The sequence below is a fragment of the Oncorhynchus nerka genome, linkage group LG23 (genome assembly GCF_034236695.1).
Source record: "Oncorhynchus nerka isolate Pitt River linkage group LG23, Oner_Uvic_2.0, whole genome shotgun sequence".
In the NCBI taxonomy this organism is placed as follows: domain Eukaryota; kingdom Metazoa; phylum Chordata; class Actinopteri; order Salmoniformes; family Salmonidae; genus Oncorhynchus; species Oncorhynchus nerka.
The window spans coordinates 59,478,589-59,501,036 of NC_088418.1; the positions used below are offsets into that span (position 1 = coordinate 59,478,589).

The 22,448-nt window shown below is 45.4% G+C and overlaps 1 protein-coding gene across 3 annotated transcripts in view; it reads left to right on the forward strand.

Annotated features, from left to right (window-relative positions):
• Positions 1-22,448, forward strand: part of anks1b (ankyrin repeat and sterile alpha motif domain containing 1B) — a 414,498-nt gene that overhangs the window by 310,742 nt on the left and 81,308 nt on the right. For all 3 annotated transcript variants that reach the window (XM_065008369.1, XM_065008370.1, XM_065008371.1), the window contains 2 exons: positions 17,688-17,786; positions 18,696-18,848. In XM_065008369.1, the coding sequence (XP_064864441.1) occupies positions 17,688-17,786; positions 18,696-18,848 (252 nt within the window). The remainder of the gene's footprint in view (positions 1-17,687; positions 17,787-18,695; positions 18,849-22,448) is intronic.

Consider the following 22,448-nt stretch of genomic DNA (forward strand, 5'->3'; position numbering starts at 1 on the left):
AACTCACAGAATAATGCTGATTAAGCAATTGGTTAAATGGCTTTTTTAGTGTGATATATACAGTAGTATTGGTTTGGGTGGTGTAGGATATGGTTGATTTATTTTATGCAGAGAGAGAGAGACTGCCTATATGAGTCTGAATACAGTTCATTTGGAAAGTATTCAGACCCCTTGACTTTTTCCACATTTTCTTACATTACAACCTTATTCTAAAATGGATTAAATCGTTTTTTTCTCTCTTCAATCTACACACAATATCCCATAATGACAAAGCAAAACCAGTTTTTAAATAAATGTTTGCAAATGTATTACAAACAAAAAACGGAAACATCATATTTACATTAGTATTCAGACCCTTTACTCAGTACTTTGTTGAAGCACCTTTGACGTTGATTACAGCCTTGAATCTTCTTGGGTATGACGCTACAAGCTTAGCACACATGTATTTGGGGAGTTTCTCCCATTCTTCTCTGCAGATCTCCTCAAGCTCTGTCACGTTGGATGGGGAGCGTCACTGCACAGTGATCTTGTAACACAAGATCATTGATAAACAAAGTGGATGAATTTGAACTGCTTCTTCAATGAGTAAATTAAGACATTGGATGTGTCACTGAAACGAGGGCCCATCAAAATATCCTAGATGAATCTCTTTTCATATAAAACTATCAGCTGTTCAGAAATGACAACGTCCAGAGGGGGGATGAGAGGAGGGGTCGTGGCTATGTATGTGAACCACAGTATGCAGGCAAAGAGAAGAGCTGACCTAGTGAAAGAGTCATTTGAGTGTATGCGGCATCAGCTCCCCAGCTCAGTTTCAACTCTGGTATTGGGAGTACTCTACCATCCACCATGGGCAAATGAGAAAACCCTTCAGTTATCACTTCAGCAGAACACTGTGGATAATGTGATCAGGATATTCTCTCCCCAAATGGGGCTCATCCTGTGTGGAGACTTTAATCACCTGCCTATCAAGATGCTGACAAACTCCCATCCAGACATGAAACAAGTGGTCAAAGACAAGACCAGAGGGGACGCCATCTTAAATCTGATCATTACAAATATGAAGAATCACTACAACACCCCCAATGTACTTGCTCCTGTCGGATCCAGTGATCACAAATGTCTGCTGTTCTCCCCAAACACAACATCAGGAGGGAGAAGTGCGGTGCAGTGGGGAAAAGGACATCTGGTAACCCAGAACAGACAGGAGGCCTTAGCACCATGTATGGCCAGTACTGACTGGTCTGCCAAATATGGGGTGGAGAGCATCGATGCAAAGGTGGAGACGTTCAACTCCTGCATTCAAACTGCACTTGATGTGTGCATGCCAATAAGAAAACAGCAACACTGGACAAGCCCTGGATGACTGAAGGAATAAAGGCTGCCATCAGGAAAAGACAGAAGATTTTCAACAGATGGGTTGAAACTAATGAAATGGAGAAAATACAGAAACACAGTGCAAATGCTTATCGAGGAAGCAAAAACAAACTAATACAAAACTGAAATCCAGGACCTAAAGAAGAAAAACCCTAAGGAATGATGGGACTTCATTAACAAAGGACTGGGACGACAGAAAACATCAGGAGGGAGAATACAGGTGGAGGGAATTGAAGACATTGATGTGGCTGATGTTTTTAATGTATTTTTTTGCTGAGGCTTGGATAAGCACCATCTTCCTACAAGTCAGGTTGAGCTGTGCAGCATTGGCCAGATAAAGCAAGCTCTGACCAGACTCAGCCCATGTAAAGCTTGTGGGCCTGATGGCATTCCAGCCTGACTACTAAGAGACCATGCAGAAGATCTAGCCACTGTCATCAGACACATAGTTAAAATCTCCTACTGGCAGGGGACTGTTTCTGCTGTCTGGAAGACTGACAATGTGTGTCCCCATACCTAAAGTGTCCAACCCAGGTACATTGAGTGACGGGAGGCCCATCTCTCTAACTTCATGCCCTGGAAAAATGCAGGAGAACTTCATAAAAAAAAACTCCTGGCTGACAGCTACAGACTCCAGAAAACCAACTATGATGAGGGTGTTACTTGTCCAAAGCCTTTGATCCAGTAGATCACGCAAAGCTCCTGCAACACCTGTCTGACATTGAACTGTGTCCAAGGTTACTAGCCTGGCTCAGCAGCTACACCACAGGTAGAAGACAGAGGGTGATGGTTACTAGCCTGGCTCTACAGCTACACCACAGGAAGAAGACAGAGGGTGATGGTTACTAGCCTGGCTCCACAGCTACACCACAGGAAGAAGGCAGAGGGTGATGGTTACTAGCCTGGCTCTACAGCTACACCACAGGAAGAAGGCAGAGGGTGATGGTTACTAGCCTGGCTCAGGAGCTACACCACAGGAAGAAGACAGAGGGTGATGGTTACTAGCCTGGCTCCACAGCTACACCACAGGAAGAAGACAGAGGGTGATGGTTACTAGCCTGGCTCCACAGCTACACCACAGGAAGAAGGCAGAGGGTGATGGTTACTAGCCTGGCTCCACAGCTACACCACAGGTAGAAGACAGAGGGTGATGGTTACTAGCCTGGCTCTACAGCTACACCACAGGAAGAAGGCAGAGGGTGATGGTTACTAGCCTGGCTCCACAGCTACACCACAGGAAGAAGGCAGAGGGTGATGGTTACTAGCCTGGCTCAGCAGCTACACCACAGGTAGAAGGCAGAGGGTGATGGTTACTAGCCTGGCTCCACAGCTACACCACAGGAAGAAGACAGAGGGTGATGGTTACTAGCCTGGCTCTACAGCTACACCACAGGAAGAAGGCAGAGGGTGATGGTTACTAGCCTGGCTCAGGAGCTACACCACAGGAAGAAGACAGAGGGTGGTGGTTACTAGCCTGGCTCCACAGCTACACCACAGGAAGAAGACAGAGGGTGATGGTTACTAGCCTGGCTCCACAGCGACACCACAGGAAGAAGGCAGAGGGTGATGGTTACTAGCCTGGCTCAGGAGCTACACCACAGGAAGAATGCAGAGGGTGATGGTTACTAGCCTGGCTCAGGAGCTACACCACAGGAAGAAGACAGAGGGTGATGGTTACTAGCCTGGCTCCACAGCTACACCACAGGAAGAAGACAGAGGGTGATGGTTACTAGCCTGGCTCTACAGCTACACCACAGGAAGAAGGCAGAGGGTGATGGTTACTAGCCTGGCTCCACAGCTACACCACAGGTAGAAGACAGAGGGTGATGGTTACTAGCCTGGCTCTACAGCTACACCACAGGAAGAAGGCAGAGGGTGATGGTTACTAGCCTGGCTCCACAGCTACACCACAGGTAGAAGACAGAGGGTAATGGTTACTATCCTGGCTCCACCACAGGAAGAAGGCAGAGGGTGATGGTTACTAGCCTGGCTCAGCAGTTACACCACAGGTAGAAGACAGAGGGTAATGGTTACTATCCTGGCTCCACCACAGGAAGAAGGCAGAGGGTGATGGTTACTAGCCTGGCTCCACAGCTACACCACAGGTAGAAGGCAGAGGGTGGTGGTTACTAGCCTGGCTCCACCTGCTCCCTCCAAAAAGAGGTAACTGCACCACCATACTCCCGAGAAACAGCCACGAACTGTCATGTATAACTGCTTGTACAAACCGCCTGCGAAACACCACTCTACCCAATGCATTTCTTCAGTTTAATCTTTAATCTGTGAGCAAGAATGAATAAACTATAACTCAAACAGCTACAGTATTTTCAGGTCTGTTCGGTTGGGTTTAAGTCCGGGCTCTGGCTGGGCCAGTCAAGGACATTCAGAGACTTGTCTCAAAGCCACTCCTGTGTTGTCTTGGGTGTGTGCTTAGAGTCGTTGTCCTGTTGGAAGGTGAACCTTCGCCCCAGTCTGAGGTCCTGAGTGCTCTGGAGCAGGTTTTCATCAAGGATCTCTCTGTACTTTGCTCTGTTCATCTTTCCCTCAATCCAGACCTGTCTCCCAGTCCCTGTAGCTGAAAAACATCCCCACAGCATGATGCTGCCACCACTATGCATTACCGTAGGAATAGTGCCAGGTTTCCTTCAGACGTGACGCTTGGCAGTCAGTCCAAAGAGTTCAATCTTGGTTTCATCAGACCAGAGAATCTTGATTCTCATGGACTGAGACTCCTTTAGGTGCCTTTTGGCAAACTCCAAGCGGGCTGTCATGTGTCTTTTACTGAGGAGTGGCTTCCGTCTGGCCACTCTACCAGAAATGCTTGATTGGTGGAGTGCTGCAGAGATGATTCTCCTTCTGGAAGGTTCTCCCATCTCCACAGACAAACTCTGGATCATTGTCAGAGTGACCATCGTGTTCTTGGTCACCTCCCTGACCACGGCCCTTCTCCCTCGATTGTTCAGTTTGTCCGGGCGGCCAGCTCTAGGAAGTTTCTTAGTGGTTCCAAACTTCTTCCATTTAAGAATGATGGAGACCACTGTGTTCTTGGGGACCTTCAATGCTCAGACACTTTTTGGTACCCTTCCCCAGATCTATGCCTCGATTACAATCCTGTATCGGAGCTCTATGGACAATTCCTTTCGACCTCATGGCTTGGTTTTTGCTCTGACATGCATTGTCAACTGTGGGACCTTATATAGACAGGTGTGTTCCTTTCCAAATCATGTCCCATCAATTGAATTTACCACAGGTGGACTTCAATCATGTGGAAACATCTCAAGTATGATCAATGGAAACAGGCTGTTCTGGAGCTAAATTTTGAATCTCATAGCAAGGGTCTGAATACTTATGTAAATAAAGTATTTCAGTTTTTTATTTATTTATAAAAATCAGTTTTTGCCTTGTCGTTATGGGGTATTGTGTGTAGATTGATGAGGGGAAAACATGATTTAATCAATTTTAGAATAAGGCTGTAACGTAACAAAATGTGGAACAAGTGAAGGGGTCTGAATACTTTCCGAATGCACTGTACGTGTGTGTTTGTGTGTAATAAAGGGTTTTGTGGGTGTTGGGTAGCCCTCCTCCCACCATCTCTCTCTGCTTGCAGTGACCTGCATCTGTTTCTCTGGTTGCCCTGGTAACTGCAACACCAGTGTGCTGAGCCATGCAAGGCTCTGTACAGGCAGTTTAGATCTCTTTGTAGTGTGTGTGTGTGTGTGTGTGTGTGTGTGCGTGTGTGCGTGTGTGTGTGTCTGTACCATCCATTTATCCATCCATCTAAATTATAATTTTGACATAACCCCCACTGACCTGCTGCTGTAATGAAGAGTTCATGAGAATGAACCTCTGGCCATTGATCTGTCTCTCTGTCTCTCTCTGTCTCTCTGTCTCTCAGTAGTCCAGGTAGCTATTTGGTTAACTATTTAGCAGTCTTATGGCTTGGGGGTAAAAGCTGTTCAGGGTCCTGTTGGTTCCAGACTTGGTGCATCAGTACCACTTTCCTTGCGAGAGCAGAGAAAAACGTCTGACTTGGGTGTCTGGAGTCTTTTTAGGGCCTTCCTCTGACACTGCCTGGTATAGAGGTACTGTAGCTCAATGATTTTTGATGGCAGGCAGCTCGGCCCCAGTGATGTAGTGGGTCAATCACACTACCCTCTATAGCACCTTGTGGTTGGATGCCAAGCAATTTCCATACTAAGCAGTGATGCAGCCAGTGAAGATGCTCTCAATGGTGCAGCTGTAGAACTTTTTGAGGATCTGAAGGCCCATGCCAAATCTTTTCAGCCTCCTATGGGGAAAGAGGCATTGTGTTGGTGTGTGTGGACCATGTTAATTCCTTAGTGATGTGGACACCGAGGATCTTGAAGCTCTCGATCCGCTCCGCTTGATCCGCTCCGCTCCACTACAGCCCCATCGATGTGGACTGGGGCCAGCTCGGCCCTCCATTTCCTGTATTCCATGATCGGCACCACATTGCCAGGTCACTAACCTCCTCCTTATAGGCAGTCTCATCATCGTTAGGTGATCAGGCCTATGACCATCATGCCGTCAGTAAACTTGATGATGGTGTTCGAGTCAGGCACGGCCATGCGGTCGTGGGTCAACAGGGAGTACAGGAGGGGACTGAGCACGCACCCCTGAGGATCCCCCTGGTTGAGGGTCAGCATGCACATGTGTTGTTGCCTACTCTCACTACCTGGAGACAGCCTGTCAGTAAGTCAAGGATCCAGTTGCAGATGGAGGTTCTCAGTACTAGGATCCTGAGCTCAGTGATGAGCTTGGAGGGCACAATGGAGTTGAATGCTGAGCTGTAATCAATTAATAACATTCTCACATAGGTATTCCTTTTATCCAGGTGTTGCAAGGGCAGTGTGGTGTGCATTAAGATTTTGTCATCTGGTGTCTGGGATGATGTTGTTGATGTGAGCCATGACCAGCCTTTCAAAGCATTTCAAGCCTACAGATGTGATTGCTAAGGGGCAATAGTCATTTAAACATGTTACCTTGGCGATCTTGGGCACAGGGACTATGGTGGTCTGCTTGAAATGTAGGTATTACAGACATGGTCAGGGAAAGGTTGAAAATGTCAGTGAAGACACTTGCCAGCTGTTCTGAGTATGTAGTCCATTTGGCCACTCGGCCTTGTGAATGTTAACCTGTTTAAAGATCGAACTCACATGGAGAGTGAGATCACACTGTCCTCTGGAATAGCTGGTGCTCTCATGTATGGTTCATTGTTTCTTGCCTCGAAGCAAGCATGGAAGGCAATTAGCTCGTCTAGTAGGCTCGCGTCACTGGGCAGCTCGTGGCTTGGTTTCCCTTTGTAATCCGTGATAGTTTGCAAGCCCTGCAACATCCAACAAGCGTCAGAGCCGGCGTAATAGGTTTCGATCTTAGTCCTATATTGCTTTGCCTGTTTGATGGCTCATCACAATAACAGCGTGAGCAAAATGATTAATCATATCACTTCAGTAAATTGTTTGTAAAGGCTTGATGACCTTAGATTTGAGCATGTGACGCCTCCATTTCAGAAAATCCTCCTTTATCTCGAATGTCTGATTGGTGTTACCATCATTGGTGTTACTATTCCTACTAGTGGCACAATGTTATCATAATGGTATCAATTGTTTAAAGTCATTAAGCTACCATGTTAGTTGATTTTGAATGTGAAGATGTACCCAAAACCATACCATTTTAAAATGTTTTAAATAAGTTCATGTTTTCCAAAACTCCTTTCCCAAATGCCACCGTATTTGAAGGATGACCCACATACCATCACCCACACATACCATCCTATCCTTGTCATTCCCTACCCATTAGTATTATACTCCTTTAGACCAGCTCGCTCCCAGTCAAAAACTGCTGAGGGTCTCTGTCAGAAGTTCAGAGAGTCTGGGAGGTTCTCTCATCCTGGCCTCGCCTTTTCCCTTTATTTTATAAATCTGTGATCTCTTCTCCTGCTCTGAAATGCCTTTAGATATAATTAATATTGAATAAAGCCGCGCCGACGCTTCTGCCCAGTCTCTTTCAAGTACCGGGGGTTACTTCAAACTTCACTATTGTTAGTTTCTATTTCTCTGACGCTGGAACATTCCGCCACACTAACTCGCTAGGAAGTATTTTCATGTTCTGTTTCTCTTTGAGGTTTCAGCCCGCCGAGTGGCGAGGGAAACGGTTTGAGCTTCTTCCTTCAACTAGGAAACCTCGATGTGGGACACATCGTTTCATATTCATGAGATGCTGGTCGACGGGGAGATAAATCATTGATTTGGTTTCCATTAGCCTGAGAAAGAAAACGCTGGAAATTGATGGTGGCCATTTTAAAAAAAGAAAACATTTTTTAGCACCACTCTATTCAGGAGATGAAATTGACAGCAAACTGAAATGGGGACAATAGCAAACTGAAATGGGAATAAAAGCAAACTGAAATGGGAACAACAGCAAACTGAAATGGGAATAACAGCAAACTGAAATGGGAACAACAGCAAATTGAAATGGGAACAACAGCAAACTGAAATGGGAACAACAGCAAACTGAAATGGGAATAACAGCAAACTGAAATGGGAACAACAGCAAATTGAAATGGGAACAACAGCAAACTGAAATGGGAACAACAGCAAATTGAAATGGGAACAACAGCAAACTGAAATGGGAACAACAGCAAACTGAAATGGGAACAACAGCAAACTGAAATGGGAACAACAGCAAACTGAAATGGTAACAACAGCTATGCTATGGAGAGGCTGCTTTTCCCATTACAGTTGCATGTCAACTTCATGTGATGGATTTATTTATTTATTTTTTACCTTTATTTTACTAGGCAAGTCAGTTAAGAACAAATTCTTATTTTCAATGACGGCCTAGGAACAGTGGGTTAACTGCCTGTTCAAGGGCAGAACGACAGATTTTGTACCTTGTCAGCTCGGGGATTTGAACTTGCAACCTTTCGGTTACTAGTCCAATGCTCTAACCACTAGGCTACCCTGACTAGAGCCTAAATGAATTTGACCCTAACTCTGCTCACTACCACTGCAGTAAAGCCTACTGGGATCAACAGGCAAACAGAGACATGTACACACACACACACATACATTACACTCATGCGCATAACAATACACACACACACACACACACTCCCTACTTTACTCAAGCTTTGGTTATTGTTGTTGTGACCTTGAGAACTCAGCTTCTTTCTCTGTCCACAATAGAGGGCCTGTGAGGCGGCGTGGTCTGTCACCTTAACCAGCCAGTAAAGGACAGCTTTTGATCTGTTTGATCTACGGACAGGGCGAGGGGGGAGGTGCCTGTCGTCATGGAGATGGGTGAAGATGACTTCTGTATTTACATTAAGGAGTCATTATGTAGGGGCTTAGATGGAGACGGATCTCTCTCCCGGGAAGACACACCACTAGAGTGCGTGTGTGCGTGTGTGCGTGTGTGCGTATGTGTGGGTGTGTGTGTGTGCAATAGTTAGTATGTAGAAAATAAATTAGCCCTTTCTCCTTGTGGAGTCCTCTGTATTAAGCCTTTTGCCCCATGCTACCTCTAACCCCCAACTCTGTTTATCAGAGGAGAGAGTGCATACAGAACTCTGCAAAAACATCCTCCTTGTACAACGTAAAGCACCAAAAAATGCATGCAGAGCAGAATTAGGCCGATACCCACTAATAATCAAAATCCAGAAAAGAGCCGTTAAATTCTACAACCACCTAAAAGGAAGCGATTCCCCAACTTTCCATTACAAAGCCATCACCTATAGAGAGATTAACCTAGAGAAGAGTCCCCTAAGCAAGCAAACAGACCCCACAGAGCCCCAGGACAGCAACACAATTAGACCCAAACAAACCATGAGATGACAAAAAGATAATTACTTAACACATTGGAAATCATTTTCCAAAAACAGAGCAAACTACAATACTATTTGGCCCTAAACAGAGAGTAACAGTGACTGAACCAAAATTACGGAAAGCTTTGACTATGTACAGACTCAGTGAGCATGGCCTTGCTATTGAGAGAGGCCGCCATAGTCAGACCTGGCTCTCAAGAGAAGACAAATTATGTGGAAACTAAGCTGCACTTCCTAACCTCCTGCCAAATGTATGACCATATTAGAGACACATACAATGCATTCATAAATTATTCAGAACCCTTGACTTTTTCCACATGTTGTTATTCTAAAAAGGATTAAATAAATAAAACTTCTTCATCAATCTACACACAATACCTCATAATGACAGTGAAAACAGGTTTTTAGAATTTTTTTGCAAATTTATTAAAATTTTAAAACAGAAATGAACTCAGCAAAAAAAGGAACGTCTCTTTTTCAAGACCCTGTCTTTCAAAGATAATTTGTATAAATCCAAATAACTTCACAGATCTTCATTGTAAAGGGTTTTAACACTGTTTCCCATGCTTGTTCAATGAACCCTAAACAATTAATGAACATGCACCTGTGGAAAGGTTGTATGTAGGGGGTGTGTACTGGCGGCAGAGAAGTTAGGCGCAGGAGAGCAAAAACTGATTTACAATGGCGCAGTTTAATAGACAAAACCACCGTAAACAGAACAATAAATCAATGGGTAAACAAAACCCGTTACACACCAGCATAACGTGCACAAGCACTACAATAAACAATTCCAGACAAGGACATGGGGGGGACAGAGGGTTTAATACACAACATGTAATGATGGAATTGAAACCAGGTGTGTGGGAAGACCAGACAAAACAAATGGAAAATGTAAGGTGGATCGGCGATGGCTAGAAGACCGGTGACGAGATACTGAAGGCCCCTCGCCCGACGCCTCAAATCCAGTACGGAGCGAACGGAGACTGCCGGGGCCCCCTCGATGTCCAGAGGGGGCGGAGGAACCTCCCGCACCTCAGACTCCTGGAGCGGACCAGCCACCACCGGCCTGGGAGAGACACATGGAACGAGGTGTTAATACGGTAATCTCCTCAGGACTTTAAATGGCCCCACAAACCGCGCTTCCGACAGGGCAGGCGGAGGGGCAGGTTTAGGGTCGAGAGCCAGACCCGGTCTCCTGGTGCGAACACCGGGGCCTCATTACAGAGAAGCATGGTGGTGACAGCAGAATGCTGTGGGGATGTTTTTCAGCAGCAGGGACTGGGAGACGCAGGAGTGGTTTCGGGGACAAGTCTCTGAATGTTCTTGAGTTGCCCAGCCAGAGCCCGGACTTGATCCTGATCGAACATCTCTGGAGAGACCTGAAAATAGCTGTGCAGCGACTCTGTGTGTGAGAGAGAGAGGTTGTGTGTGTGAGAGAGAGAGGTTGTGTGTGTGAGAGAGGTTGTGTGTGTGAGAGAGAGAGGTTGTGTGTGTGAGAGAGAGAGAGAGAATAAAGTGAGTCAAACAGAGAACGAGAGACCCATAGAGAGAGACAGACTGAGTGATTTGTACTAGCTAGTCATTGAGCGCCTGTTGGTCTCGATAATGGATTTCAGTACCATTACAGAATATAAATGTCTTCCCTCTATCACTTTGGCTGTCGCATGTAAATCCTGGGCTGCATGAATTTTAATTTCTGCCTTTTAAGGGAAGCTTGACCCGAAGCATTGTGTGAAAGCACTACTATGGTCTTGATAATAGACCTATCAACAGTTCAATTCAATTGACACAGTGAAGTAGACAAGATGTTTGCTGTTAATGAAAAGCACTTACTTGGGTAAAGTGTATTATTATTTGTTATATTAAATTAACAGATATTGCAATTTTTCATGCTGTGTTGAACAAGTACATCAAAATAATCTGGGAGCATGAGCAGCAGTGTGTGGTGTTGAACAGGTACATCAAAATAATCTGGGAGCATGAGCAGCAGTGTGTGGTGTTGAACAGGTACATCAAAATAATCTGGGAGCATGAGCAGCAGTGTGTGGTGTTGAACAGGTACATCAAAATAATCTGGGAGCATGAGCAGCAGTGTGTGGTGTTGAACAGGTACATCAAAATAATCTGGGAGCATGAGCAGCAGTGTGTGGTGTTGAACAAGTACATCAAAATAATCTGGGAGCATGAGCAGCAGTGTGTGGTGTTGAACAAGTACATCAAAATAATCTGGGAGCATGAGCAGCAGTGTGTGGTGTTGAACAAGTACATCAAAATAATCTGGGAGCATGAGCAGCAGTGTGTGGTGTTGAACAAGTACATCAAAATAATCTGGGAGCATGAGCAGCAGTGTGTGGTGTTGAACAAGTACATCAAAATAATCTGGGAGCATGAGCAGCAGTGTGTGGTGTTGAACAGGTACATCAAAATAATCTGGGAGCATGAGCAGCAGTGTGTGGTGTTGAACAGGTACATCAAAATAATCTGGGAGCATGAGCAGCAGTGTGTGGTGTTGAACAGGTACATCAAAATAATCTGGGAGCATGAGCAGCAGTGTGTGGTGTTGAACAGGTACATCAAAATAATCTGGGAGCATGAGCAGCAGTGTGTGGTGTTGAACAGGTACATCAAAATAATCTGGGAGCATGAGCAGCAGTGTGTGGTGTTGAACAGGTACATCAAAATAATCTGGGAGCATGAGCAGCAGTGTGTGGTGTTGAACAAGTACATCAAAATAATCTGGGAGCATGAGCAGCAGTGTGTGGTGTTGAACAAGTACATCAAAATAATCTGGGAGCATGAGCAGCAGTGTGTGGTGTTGAACAGGTACATCAAAATAATCTGGGAGCATGAGCAGCAGTGTGTGGTGTTGAACAGGTACATCAAAATAATCTGGGAGCATGAGCAGCAGTGTGTGGTGTTGAACAGGTACATCAAAATAATCTGGGAGCATGAGCAGCAGTGTGTGGTGTTGAACAGGTACATCAAAATAATCTGGGAGCATGAGCAGCAGTGTGTGGTGTTGAACAGGTACATCAAAATAATCTGGGAGCATGAGCAGCAGTGTGTGGTGTTGAACAAGTACATCAAAATAATCTGGGAGCATGAGCAGCAGTGTGTGGTGTTGAACAAGTACATCAAAATAATCTGGGAGCATGAGCAGCAGTGTGTGGTGTTGAACAAGTACATCAAAATAATCTGGGAGCATGAGCAGCAGTGTGTGGTGTTGAACAAGTACATCAAAATAATCTGGGAGCATGAGCAGCAGTGTGTGGTGTTGAACAAGTACATCAAAATAATCTGGGAGCATGAGCAGCAGTGTGTGGTGTTGAACAGGTACATCAAAATAATCTGGGAGCATGAGCAGCAGTGTGTGGTGTTGAACAGGTACATCAAAATAATCTGGGAGCATGAGCAGCAGTGTGTGGTGTTGAACAGGTACATCAAAATAATCTGGGAGCATGAGCAGCAGTGTGTGGTGTTGAACAGGTACATCAAAATAATCTGGGAGCATGAGCAGCAGTGTGTGGTGTTGAACAGGTACATCAAAATAATCTGGGAGCATGAGCAGCAGTGTGTGGTGTTGAACAGGTACATCAAAATAATCTGGGAGCATGAGCAGCAGTGTGTGGTGTTGAACAAGTACATCAAAATAATCTGGGAGCATGAGCAGCAGTGTGTGGTGTTGAACAAGTACATCAAAATAATCTGGGAGCATGAGCAGCAGTGTGTGGTGTTGAACAGGTACATCAAAATAATCTGGGAGCATGAGCAGCAGTGTGTGGTGTTGAACAGGTACATCAAAATAATCTGGGAGCATGAGCAGCAGTGTGTGGTGTTGAACAGGTACATCAAAATAATCTGGGAGCATGAGCAGCAGTGTGTGGTGTTGAACAGGTACATCAAAATAATCTGGGAGCATGAGCAGCAGTGTGTGGTGTTGAACAGGTACATCAAAATAATCTGGGAGCATGAGCAGCAGTGTGTGGTGTTGAACAAGTACATCAAAATAATCTGGGAGCATGAGCAGCAGTGTGTGGTGTTGAACAAGTACATCAAAATAATCTGGGAGCATGAGCAGCAGTGTGTGGTGTTGAACAAGTACATCAAAATAATCTGGGAGCATGAGCAGCAGTGTGTGGTGTTGAACAAGTACATCAAAATAATCTGGGAGCATGAGCAGCAGTGTGTGGTGTTGAACAAGTACATCAAAATAATCTGGGAGCATGAGCAGCAGTGTGTGGTGTTGAACAGGTACATCAAAATAATCTGGGAGCATGAGCAGCAGTGTGTGGTGTTGAACAGGTACATCAAAATAATCTGGGAGCATGAGCAGCAGTGTGTGGTGTTGAACAGGTACATCAAAATAATCTGGGAGCATGAGCAGCAGTGTGTGGTGTTGAACAGGTACATCAAAATAATCTGGGAGCATGAGCAGCAGTGTGTGGTGTTGAACAGGTACATCAAAATAATCTGGGAGCATGAGCAGCAGTGTGTGGTGTTGAACAGGTACATCAAAATAATCTGGGAGCATGAGCAGCAGTGTGTGGTGTTGAACAAGTACATCAAAATAATCTGGGAGCATGAGCAGCAGTGTGTGGTGTTGAACAAGTACATCAAAATAATCTGGGAGCATGAGCAGCAGTGTGTGGTGTTGAACAAGTACATCAAAATAATCTGGGAGCATGAGCAGCAGTGTGTGGTGTTGAACAAGTACATCAAAATAATCTGGGAGCATGAGCAGCAGTGTGTGGTGTTGAACAGGTACATCAAAATAATCTGGGAGCATGAGCAGCAGTGTGTGGTGTTGAACAGGTACATCAAAATAATCTGGGAGCATGAGCAGCAGTGTGTGGTGTTGAACAGGTACATCAAAATAATCTGGGAGCATGAGCAGCAGTGTGTGGTGTTGAACAGGTACATCAAAATAATCTGGGAGCATGAGCAGCAGTGTGTGGTGTTGAACAGGTACATCAAAATAATCTGGGAGCATGAGCAGCAGTGTGTGGTGTTGAACAGGTACATCAAAATAATCTGGGAGCATGAGCAGCAGTGTGTGGTGTTGAACAGGTATCACAGCATGGAATTGTGCAGTTTAGTATAGAAATGCAATGTTATAGAAAATGTATGTAGAACAAACATTAAAGACTTCCTCTTCCAGAAGTTATGTTTATTCTATACATGGCATTACTATACCCTTAGCCTAACAGCTTCCTTTCTTCTTCTCCTTTCCTTGTCTCATTTCCTAAATAGGACCATATAGGTTTTCAACATATTGCTGTAATTTGTCAAGCACTTTGCAATCAATGGTCGTGAAGGGAAGGATATGAGAAAAGAAAGCCATTTATAACCATTGAGATGCAGACAATGATGGTGTAGGTCATGGTAGAAGTTGAACCTATCCCGATCCTAACCTTAACTGTTGTGAAAATAATATCATCCCTGGTTAGGGGTTGTTACGGGAAACCTCTACCTACCCCGCTAATGTCATCATTAGCTCAGGGGTCAAAGTTGAATATGTCATGTAACCCCAGAGCAGAGATGAAGTGATTACATAGGGTGTGTGTACACAGGCAGCCCAATTCATGCAGCACATGTTATCCTTGCCCCCCCTTCCTCCATCTGTCTTCGTCCAGTTTGAGCCTTTGATGGTGTACTCTATTTATTATGTCATCTGTAATTTATTGACGGTCTCTCCTTCCCTCTCTGCTCCCTAATTGGTCTTTTGAACAATCGGATGGGCTCTGAAATGGACTGTTCAAAAGACCAATTAGTGGCAAAAATATCAGAATTTGACTGCCTGTCTAAATGCAGCCATAGTGTGTGTGTGTGTGTGTGTGTGTGTGTGTGTGTGAGAGAGAGGGAGGGAAAGAGAGGGAGAGAGATTCTATGAATAGAAAAGAAGGGCAGAAGGTAAAATACAAACACCCTCAGCCTCTCTATCTCCCCCTGTCAGAGACCAGCGGCGAGCGATTAGTCATGTCTTTGAAGTCCCAACCATCCGTCTCTGCCCCGGCTCTGGGTGCCATTATTCTGGTCTTACGGTGTAGGGCGGTGACCGTAGCAGATTCTGGGTGTTCTGGGCTCTCTTAATCAGCCTGAGTGGTCTATCGAACAAGGGCACTGGAGGAGAATGTGTTTGGCTCAAATGGCCCTCTATTCCAATGTAGGACAACACTTTGGCTAGTAAATTCAATACAACTGTATTTATACCCTAAGATATTGCAACTTACGTCCTCTAATATAATACAATAGCATCACGTTACCCTAATGTACCGCCCCATACAGTACATAAATACAACATAAGCCCATGGCTCTTGGTCAATAGAGAGCAGCAGGTTAGAGGTTCACGTTGAGGATGACATGAAAAAGATTGCTGTGACATCTGCCGTTCCATTCCTCCTTCATCCCTGTATTCAGTGCTTCAGATCGATAGCTATCTGTGTTATTGTTGTCGTGTCTTTGGCTATGCCGAATTAAGTGATATGACATGCTATTCTATAAAATCCTTTCTCTGTAATTAATATTACCTGATTAAGCTAATCATGTAAATGTAATTAACTAGAAAGTCGGGGCACCACGAAAGAGTGTTTATAGAGCTGTTATCTTCCGAATAAACTCTGAAAGACCTAGTAATATTTTACATCAATAGCAGTCAATATTAAACGTCACCTTATTTCAGTCTCATCTGAAAGTTGTAAATTCTTGGTTATCTTCACGAACCCTGGTTAACAAGTTGAATCAGCAATACAAATTTGGGTTTAATTATTTATTTATTAAATACCTAACTAATCACACAGAATTACATCTACACAGAATGAAAATTATGTCATACAAAAAACATCCCTGGTGGACGGAGCCGACATGGCTGCTGGTTACACAAAGGAAAGGGGGTTGGGTTTGAGTGAAAGAGCGGGAAGACTGAGGAACAAAGGGAGAAGCCATGCTATCATAAATACAGTATCCTATGCATTCTAAATTACCGCCCATTTGGAAAAGGAAAATGCAATAAATATTTACTCTGAGCTGCGCATCGGTAGGTTGGTCGTAGATGCTGGCTGTGTTGGCCAACAGAGATCTTACTGTCTTCGGAAGAATGTCTCTGGTAGTAAATTGGGTACGTTGTAGTATCGTCGTTGTGTGTTAGACCTTTAGTCCTTTCCTAGCCCACGTTTACAGCGGCCGCTGCTAACTCAGCGGCTAGGATGTCTCACTTCTTTAGTGAATAAGAGTTCAAAGTTCATACCATTCACAACCAAAGCTCATGCTAAGGTTGGCTTAATTCTGTAGTTGACATGTTAGTCCTTTTTAATGTATGGACCGTCGTCCTATCGTCCTCAAGGGCTTATATAGTGGAGGGAGAGAAGGGCTTATATAGTGGAGGGAGAGAAGGGCTTATATAGTGGAGGGAGAGAAGCGATTATATAGTGGAGGGAGAGAAACTAAAATTACATTTAATCTTTTCACAAATAGTTTCATATTTAAACATTTAAATTGCACAACAATTCCATGTGACTCTGATAACTAGAATGTGTAGACTTTCCCAGATACAGTTTATGTCGTCCTGTCATCAGTCATAATGTCTCAGATGACAACGAAACTGACATCATATTCATTAAGTACCAACGCATATTTTCAACTGGCTCTATTACCGAAATATGGTTCCTTTCCCCCCACAATTTGCTGTTCCCAGACTCTCTATGTTTAACAAAGGCTATTCAAGAGTCCTTCAGTTGAGTCAAGAGAGAGAGGAGAGAAAGGTATTTATGGGGGGATCGTAAACCTTACCCACAGGCCAACTTCATGACATTGTCTAGCCAAGCCAAGAGAGAGGGAGATGTGGAGGAGTGACAAGTTCAGTCCCCCTACCAGGTGTGATCTGTGTCTGGGATTTAGTACAGCCTGAGGCTGGGGCTCCACACACAGAGAGAGAGAGAGACAACCCCCAGCACCTCACCTCTCTGGTTCCTCTGTTTCTCTCTCTATGTTTCTTCCTCTGGCTGATTCTCTCTTGCTCTCTCTTTCTGTCTTTCTCTCTCCCTCTCTCCTCTGTCCTTTATTCACTCTTTCTCTGTCTGTCTGTCTGTCTGTCTGTCTGTCTGTCTGTCTGTCTGTCTGTCTGTCTGTCTGTCTGTCTGTCTGTCTGTCTGTCTGTCTGTCTGTCTGTCTGTCTGTCTGTCTGTCTGTCTGTCTGTCTGTCTGTCTGTCTGTCTGTCTGTCTGTCTGCCCTCTCTGTCTGTCTGTCTGCCCTCTCTGTCTGTCTGTCTGTCTGTCTGTCTGTGTTCGTCCGTTATGTTTATATACAGTTTTGTAATAATATGCAAATAGTTAAAGTAGCAAAGGGAAAATAAATATAGGTTGCGTGCGGGATAGGGGGGCCTTACATAAAACATGTGAACAGAGGTCTCTGCATGATGATGTCACTGATCAATGGGCTGATGATGTCATGTGTATGTTCCCCATGCAGGGCAGTAACGTGGTGGAGGACCAGGACCTGCTGGAGATCGGGATCCTCAACTCAGCCCACAGACAGAGGCTGCTACAGGCCATACGCCTACTGCCCAGGGTCAGTACTGCGTGCGTGCGTGCGTTTGCGTGTACTGCAGTAAAAATTAATCTAGCATCATTAGGATTCTGTGGAGGGGATAACATCAGAAGATGAGCTCTTAACCAGTATAAATGAAATATTGTATATTGTATTTGTGCATCTCTGAGCGACGTTCTATCTAATCTTGGGGTCATTTCATGTTTTCATGTGTATCTGAGTTATTCGACAATAGATCATCGCTCTAAAAACGATATAACATTCAAAATGGTTGATATAGCCAATATAGTCAACTAAGTGAGAGATGTCAATTAAATGAGAGAGGGAGGGAGGAACTCTGCTTATCATGTCCTTGGGTGCTAAGGATTGATATGGAATTCAGAATCTTATATTCAATTTCTGTATTTAAGTCTTCATTTTACACACAGCACAGGTTATCCTTGCCCTCCCTTCCTCCATCTGTCTTCGTCCAGTTTGAGCCTTTGATGGTGTACTCTATGTATTATGTCATCTATATATCTGTAATTTATTGACGGTCTCTCCTTCACTCTCTGCTCCCTTCTTTCCTCTGCTCCCTCCTTTCCTCTCTGCTCCCTCCTTTCCTAACTCCCTGCCTCCCTCCTTTCCTCTCTGCTCCCTCCTTTCCTCTCTGCTCCCTCCTTTCCTAACTCCCTGCCTCCCTCCTTTCCTCATTCCCTATCTCCCTCTCTGCCCCCCTCCCTGTCTCCCTCTTTGCCCCCCCTCCCTCTTTTCCTGCCTCCCTGTCTCCTTCCTTTCCTCCCTCCCTTTCTCCCTCTCTGCCCCCTCCCTCCTTTCCTCCCTCTCTGACCCCGTCCCTCCTTTCCTGCCTCCCTCTCTGCCCCCCTCCCTAGTTTTAGTGTCCTGTATCATTGCTCTTCATATCATCTAGTAACAGTCTGTCCCCTCCAGGTGCGTCCTATTGGCTATGACGGTAACAACCCCACGTCAGTGGCTGAGTGGCTGGAGTCTCTGGAGCTGGGAGACTACACTAAGTCCTTCCTCATCAACGGATACACCTCCATGGAACTGGTCAAGAAGATCTGGGAGTTAGAACTCATCAATGTGAGTCTATTACTGGTTATTACTGTTTTTTAATGTGCTTGCTGAAAGCACACTGCTGTTATTCCCCATACGCTACTATAGAAATACTGACTGAAGAAGACAGTAGAAGCAAGTACACACATTCCTGTCAGTAAATGTTCATTTTCTAGTTTGTTTATTAGGATCTATCTTTAGTCCACAGAACAGATAGATGATGACACGTGGAGCACAGGTGGTGGTCACATGGTCCCCCTGACAGATTTAGTCTTCTTTGGATTGTTGGAACACACCGCTTGGTTGTGGGTTGCAGGGTTGGTTGGTGGGTTGGTTGCAGGGTTGGTTGCAGGGTTGGTTGCAGGGTTGGTTACAGGGTTGGTTACAGGGTTGGTGGGTTGATTACAGGTTTGGTGGGTTGATTACAGGGTTTGTGGGTTGGTGGGTGGGTGGGTTACATGGTTGGTGGGTGGGTTACATGGTTGGTGGGTTGGTTACATGGTTGGTGGGTTGGTGGGTTGGTTACAGGGTTGGTTACAGGGTTGGTGGGTTGATTACAGGGTTTGTGGGTTGGTTGGTGGGTGGGTTACATGGTTGGTGGGTGGGTTACATGGTTGGTGGGTTGGTTACATGGTTGGTGGGTTGGTTGGTGGGTTGGTTACAGGGTTGGTGGGTTGGTTACAGGGCTGGTTACAGGGTTGGTGGGTTGATTACAGGTTTGGTTACAGGGTTGGTGGGTTGGTTACAGGGTTGGTGGGTTACAGGGTTGGTGGGTTACATGGTTGGTGGGTTGGTTACAGGGTTGGTGGGTTACAGGGTTGGTTGGTTACAGGGTTGGTGGGTTGGTTACAGGGTTGATGGGTTGATTAAATGGTTGGTGGGTTGGTTACAGGGTTGGTGGGTTGGTTGGTGGGTCGGTTACAGGGTTGGTGGGTGAGTTGGTGGGTGGGTGGGTTGGTGGGTTACAGGGTTGGTGGGTGGGTTACAGTGTTGGTGGGTGGGTTGGTGGGTGGGTGGGTTGGTTGGTTGGTTGGTGGGTTACAGGATTGGTGGGTTGGTGGGTGGGTTACAGAGTTGGTGGGTTGGTTGGTGGGTTACAGGGTTGGTGGGTTGGTTACAGGGTTGGTTGGTTACAGGGTTGGTGGGTTGGTGGGTGGGTTACAGGGTTGGTGGGTTGGTTGGTGGGTTACAGGGTTGGTGGGTTGGTTACAGGGTTGGTGGGTTGGTTGGTAGGTTACAGAGTGGATGGGTTGGTTAAAGGGTTGGTGGGTTGGTTACAGGGTTGGTGAGTTGGTTACAGGTTTGGTTGGTTACAGGGTTGGTGGGTTGGTTGGTAGGTTACAGGGTTGATGGGTTGGTTACAGGGTTGGTGGGTTGGTTACGGGTTGGTGAGTTGGTTACAGGGTTTGTGGATTGGTTGGTGGGTGGGTTACATGGTTGGTGGGTGGGTTGGTTACAGGGTTGGTGGGTTGGTTACATGGTTGGTTACAGGGTTGGTGGGTTGATTACAGGGTTGGTTGGTTACAGGGTTGGTGGGTTGGTTGGTAGGTTACAGATTGGATGGGTTGGTTAAAGGGTTGGTGGGTTGGTTACAGGGTTGGTAGGTTACAGAGTGGATGGGTTGGTTAAAGGGTTGGTGGGTTGGTTACAGGGTTGGTGGGTTGGTTGGGGAAACGTTTGAGGCATTTTCTTCCTAGTATTTATTGTACTCTGCTGAACTGTAATAACAGCCTAGTTCATCTGTTCAGAGATATGCTACTCTATGTAAGAGCTTTCTGTGAATAAATGTCAATTGTCAGACACACACGTACTGTACACTCACACACACAACCTGTATTTAGTGGTCAGAGTTGATTAAATCGAGTGCCTGCTGGTTTCTGTGAGAAGAGAGGAGGATGGTGTATTTTCTCTCCTCCAGTGCGGTATGACGGGATGTCTGGTGGAGGTGGAGGTGGAGGTGGAGGTGGAGGTGTAGGTAGAGGTAGAGGTGGAGGTGGAGGGAGAGGGAGAGGGAGAGGGAGAGGGAGAGGTGGAGGTGGAGAGAGGTGGAGGTGGAGAGGGAGAGGTTATATAAGCACTTGGGAGGCAATGTCTCACAACACCGGGGAAACCACCCACACTGTTTGTCCAGGGCGATGTGTAACACCGCTGTGCAGGGTCTCTGTGGCCTGCTTTCCTTGTCTACTCTCTCTCTTCTGGGGGTGGAATGCATCTCAGTAGTCTGAGGTAGTCTCCTTTCCTCATCTCCTTTCCTCTCTCCGCTCCTCTCTGAAAAAAATGGGGAGGTGCAACGTATTACAGAGGTGGATGTTAGTATACTATTCAGATGGAGGAGAGGGAGATGAAATGGCTGTAGAGGATTGAGAGGAGGGTGTAGTTTGAGTTAGAGCCACAGGAGGGTAGAGAAAAGACCGGCAAAGATATTCACTTCTGCACAAAACTGTGTGTGTGTGTGTGTGTGTGTGTACACTCCCCTGCATTTGTGTGTGTGTGCATTTGTGAGTTAATTTCAGTGTGAAAGTTAATCTCTGTCAGATGTGGGACTCCCGTTCACACTATTATTAATTAAAACACATTGCTTCATTAGCACTTGAGCGTGTGACTCCAGTGTGTGTGTGTGTGTGTGGTTCCTCACTACCAATCATTGAGAGCATGACTCCCGCTTCCCACAACTGATTACTGTATACAAATGACAGTACCATTACATTTGGGTTAGGGGGTTTCCACTGTGTCACACTGACACTGGGGACAGGAAAGAGGATGGGAACGATGTGTGTGTGTTTGGGGACAGAGAGAAGCCCTATAATGAGTATAGGAGAAGTGCAGCTGGACTCTGTCTCTGGGGTGATGGAGAGATCAATGCTCTTCACACTGGCTACTGGAGAGAGAGAGAGCACAATTACACCCAACTAAATGATCAAACAAAAAGATAAATACTTGACACATTGTAAAGAATTAAATAAATAACTGAGCAAACTAGAAGGCTATTTGGCCCTAAACAGAGAGTGACAGTGTCAGAATACCTGACCACTGTGACAGACCCAAACTTAAGGAAAGCTTTGACTATGTACAGACTCAGTGAGCATAGCCTTGCTGTTGAGAAAGGCCACCGTAGGCAGACCTGGAGAAGAGAAGAGAAGACAGGCTATGTACAGACTCAGTGAGCATAGCCTTGCTGTTGAGAACGGCCGCCGTAGGCAGACCTGGAGAAGAGAAGAGAAGACAGGCTATGTGCACACTGCCCACAAAATGAGATGGAAACTGAGCTGCACTTCCTAACCTTTTGCCCAATGTATGACCATATTAGAGACAAATATTTTCTTCAGATTACACAGACCCACAAAGAATTAAAACAAATCCAATTTTGAGAAACTCCCATATCTACTGGGTGAAATACCACAGTGTGCCATCACATCATCAAGACTTGTGACCTTTTGCCACAAGAAAAGGGCAACCAGTGAAGAACAAACACCATTGTAAATACAATACATATTTATGTTGATTTATTTCCCTTTTGTACTTGAACTATTTGCACATTGTTACAACACTGTAAGTTCTGTGAGTGTACTGTTTACTGTTCATTTTTGTTGTTTCACTTGCTTTGGCAATCTAAACATGTGTTTCCCA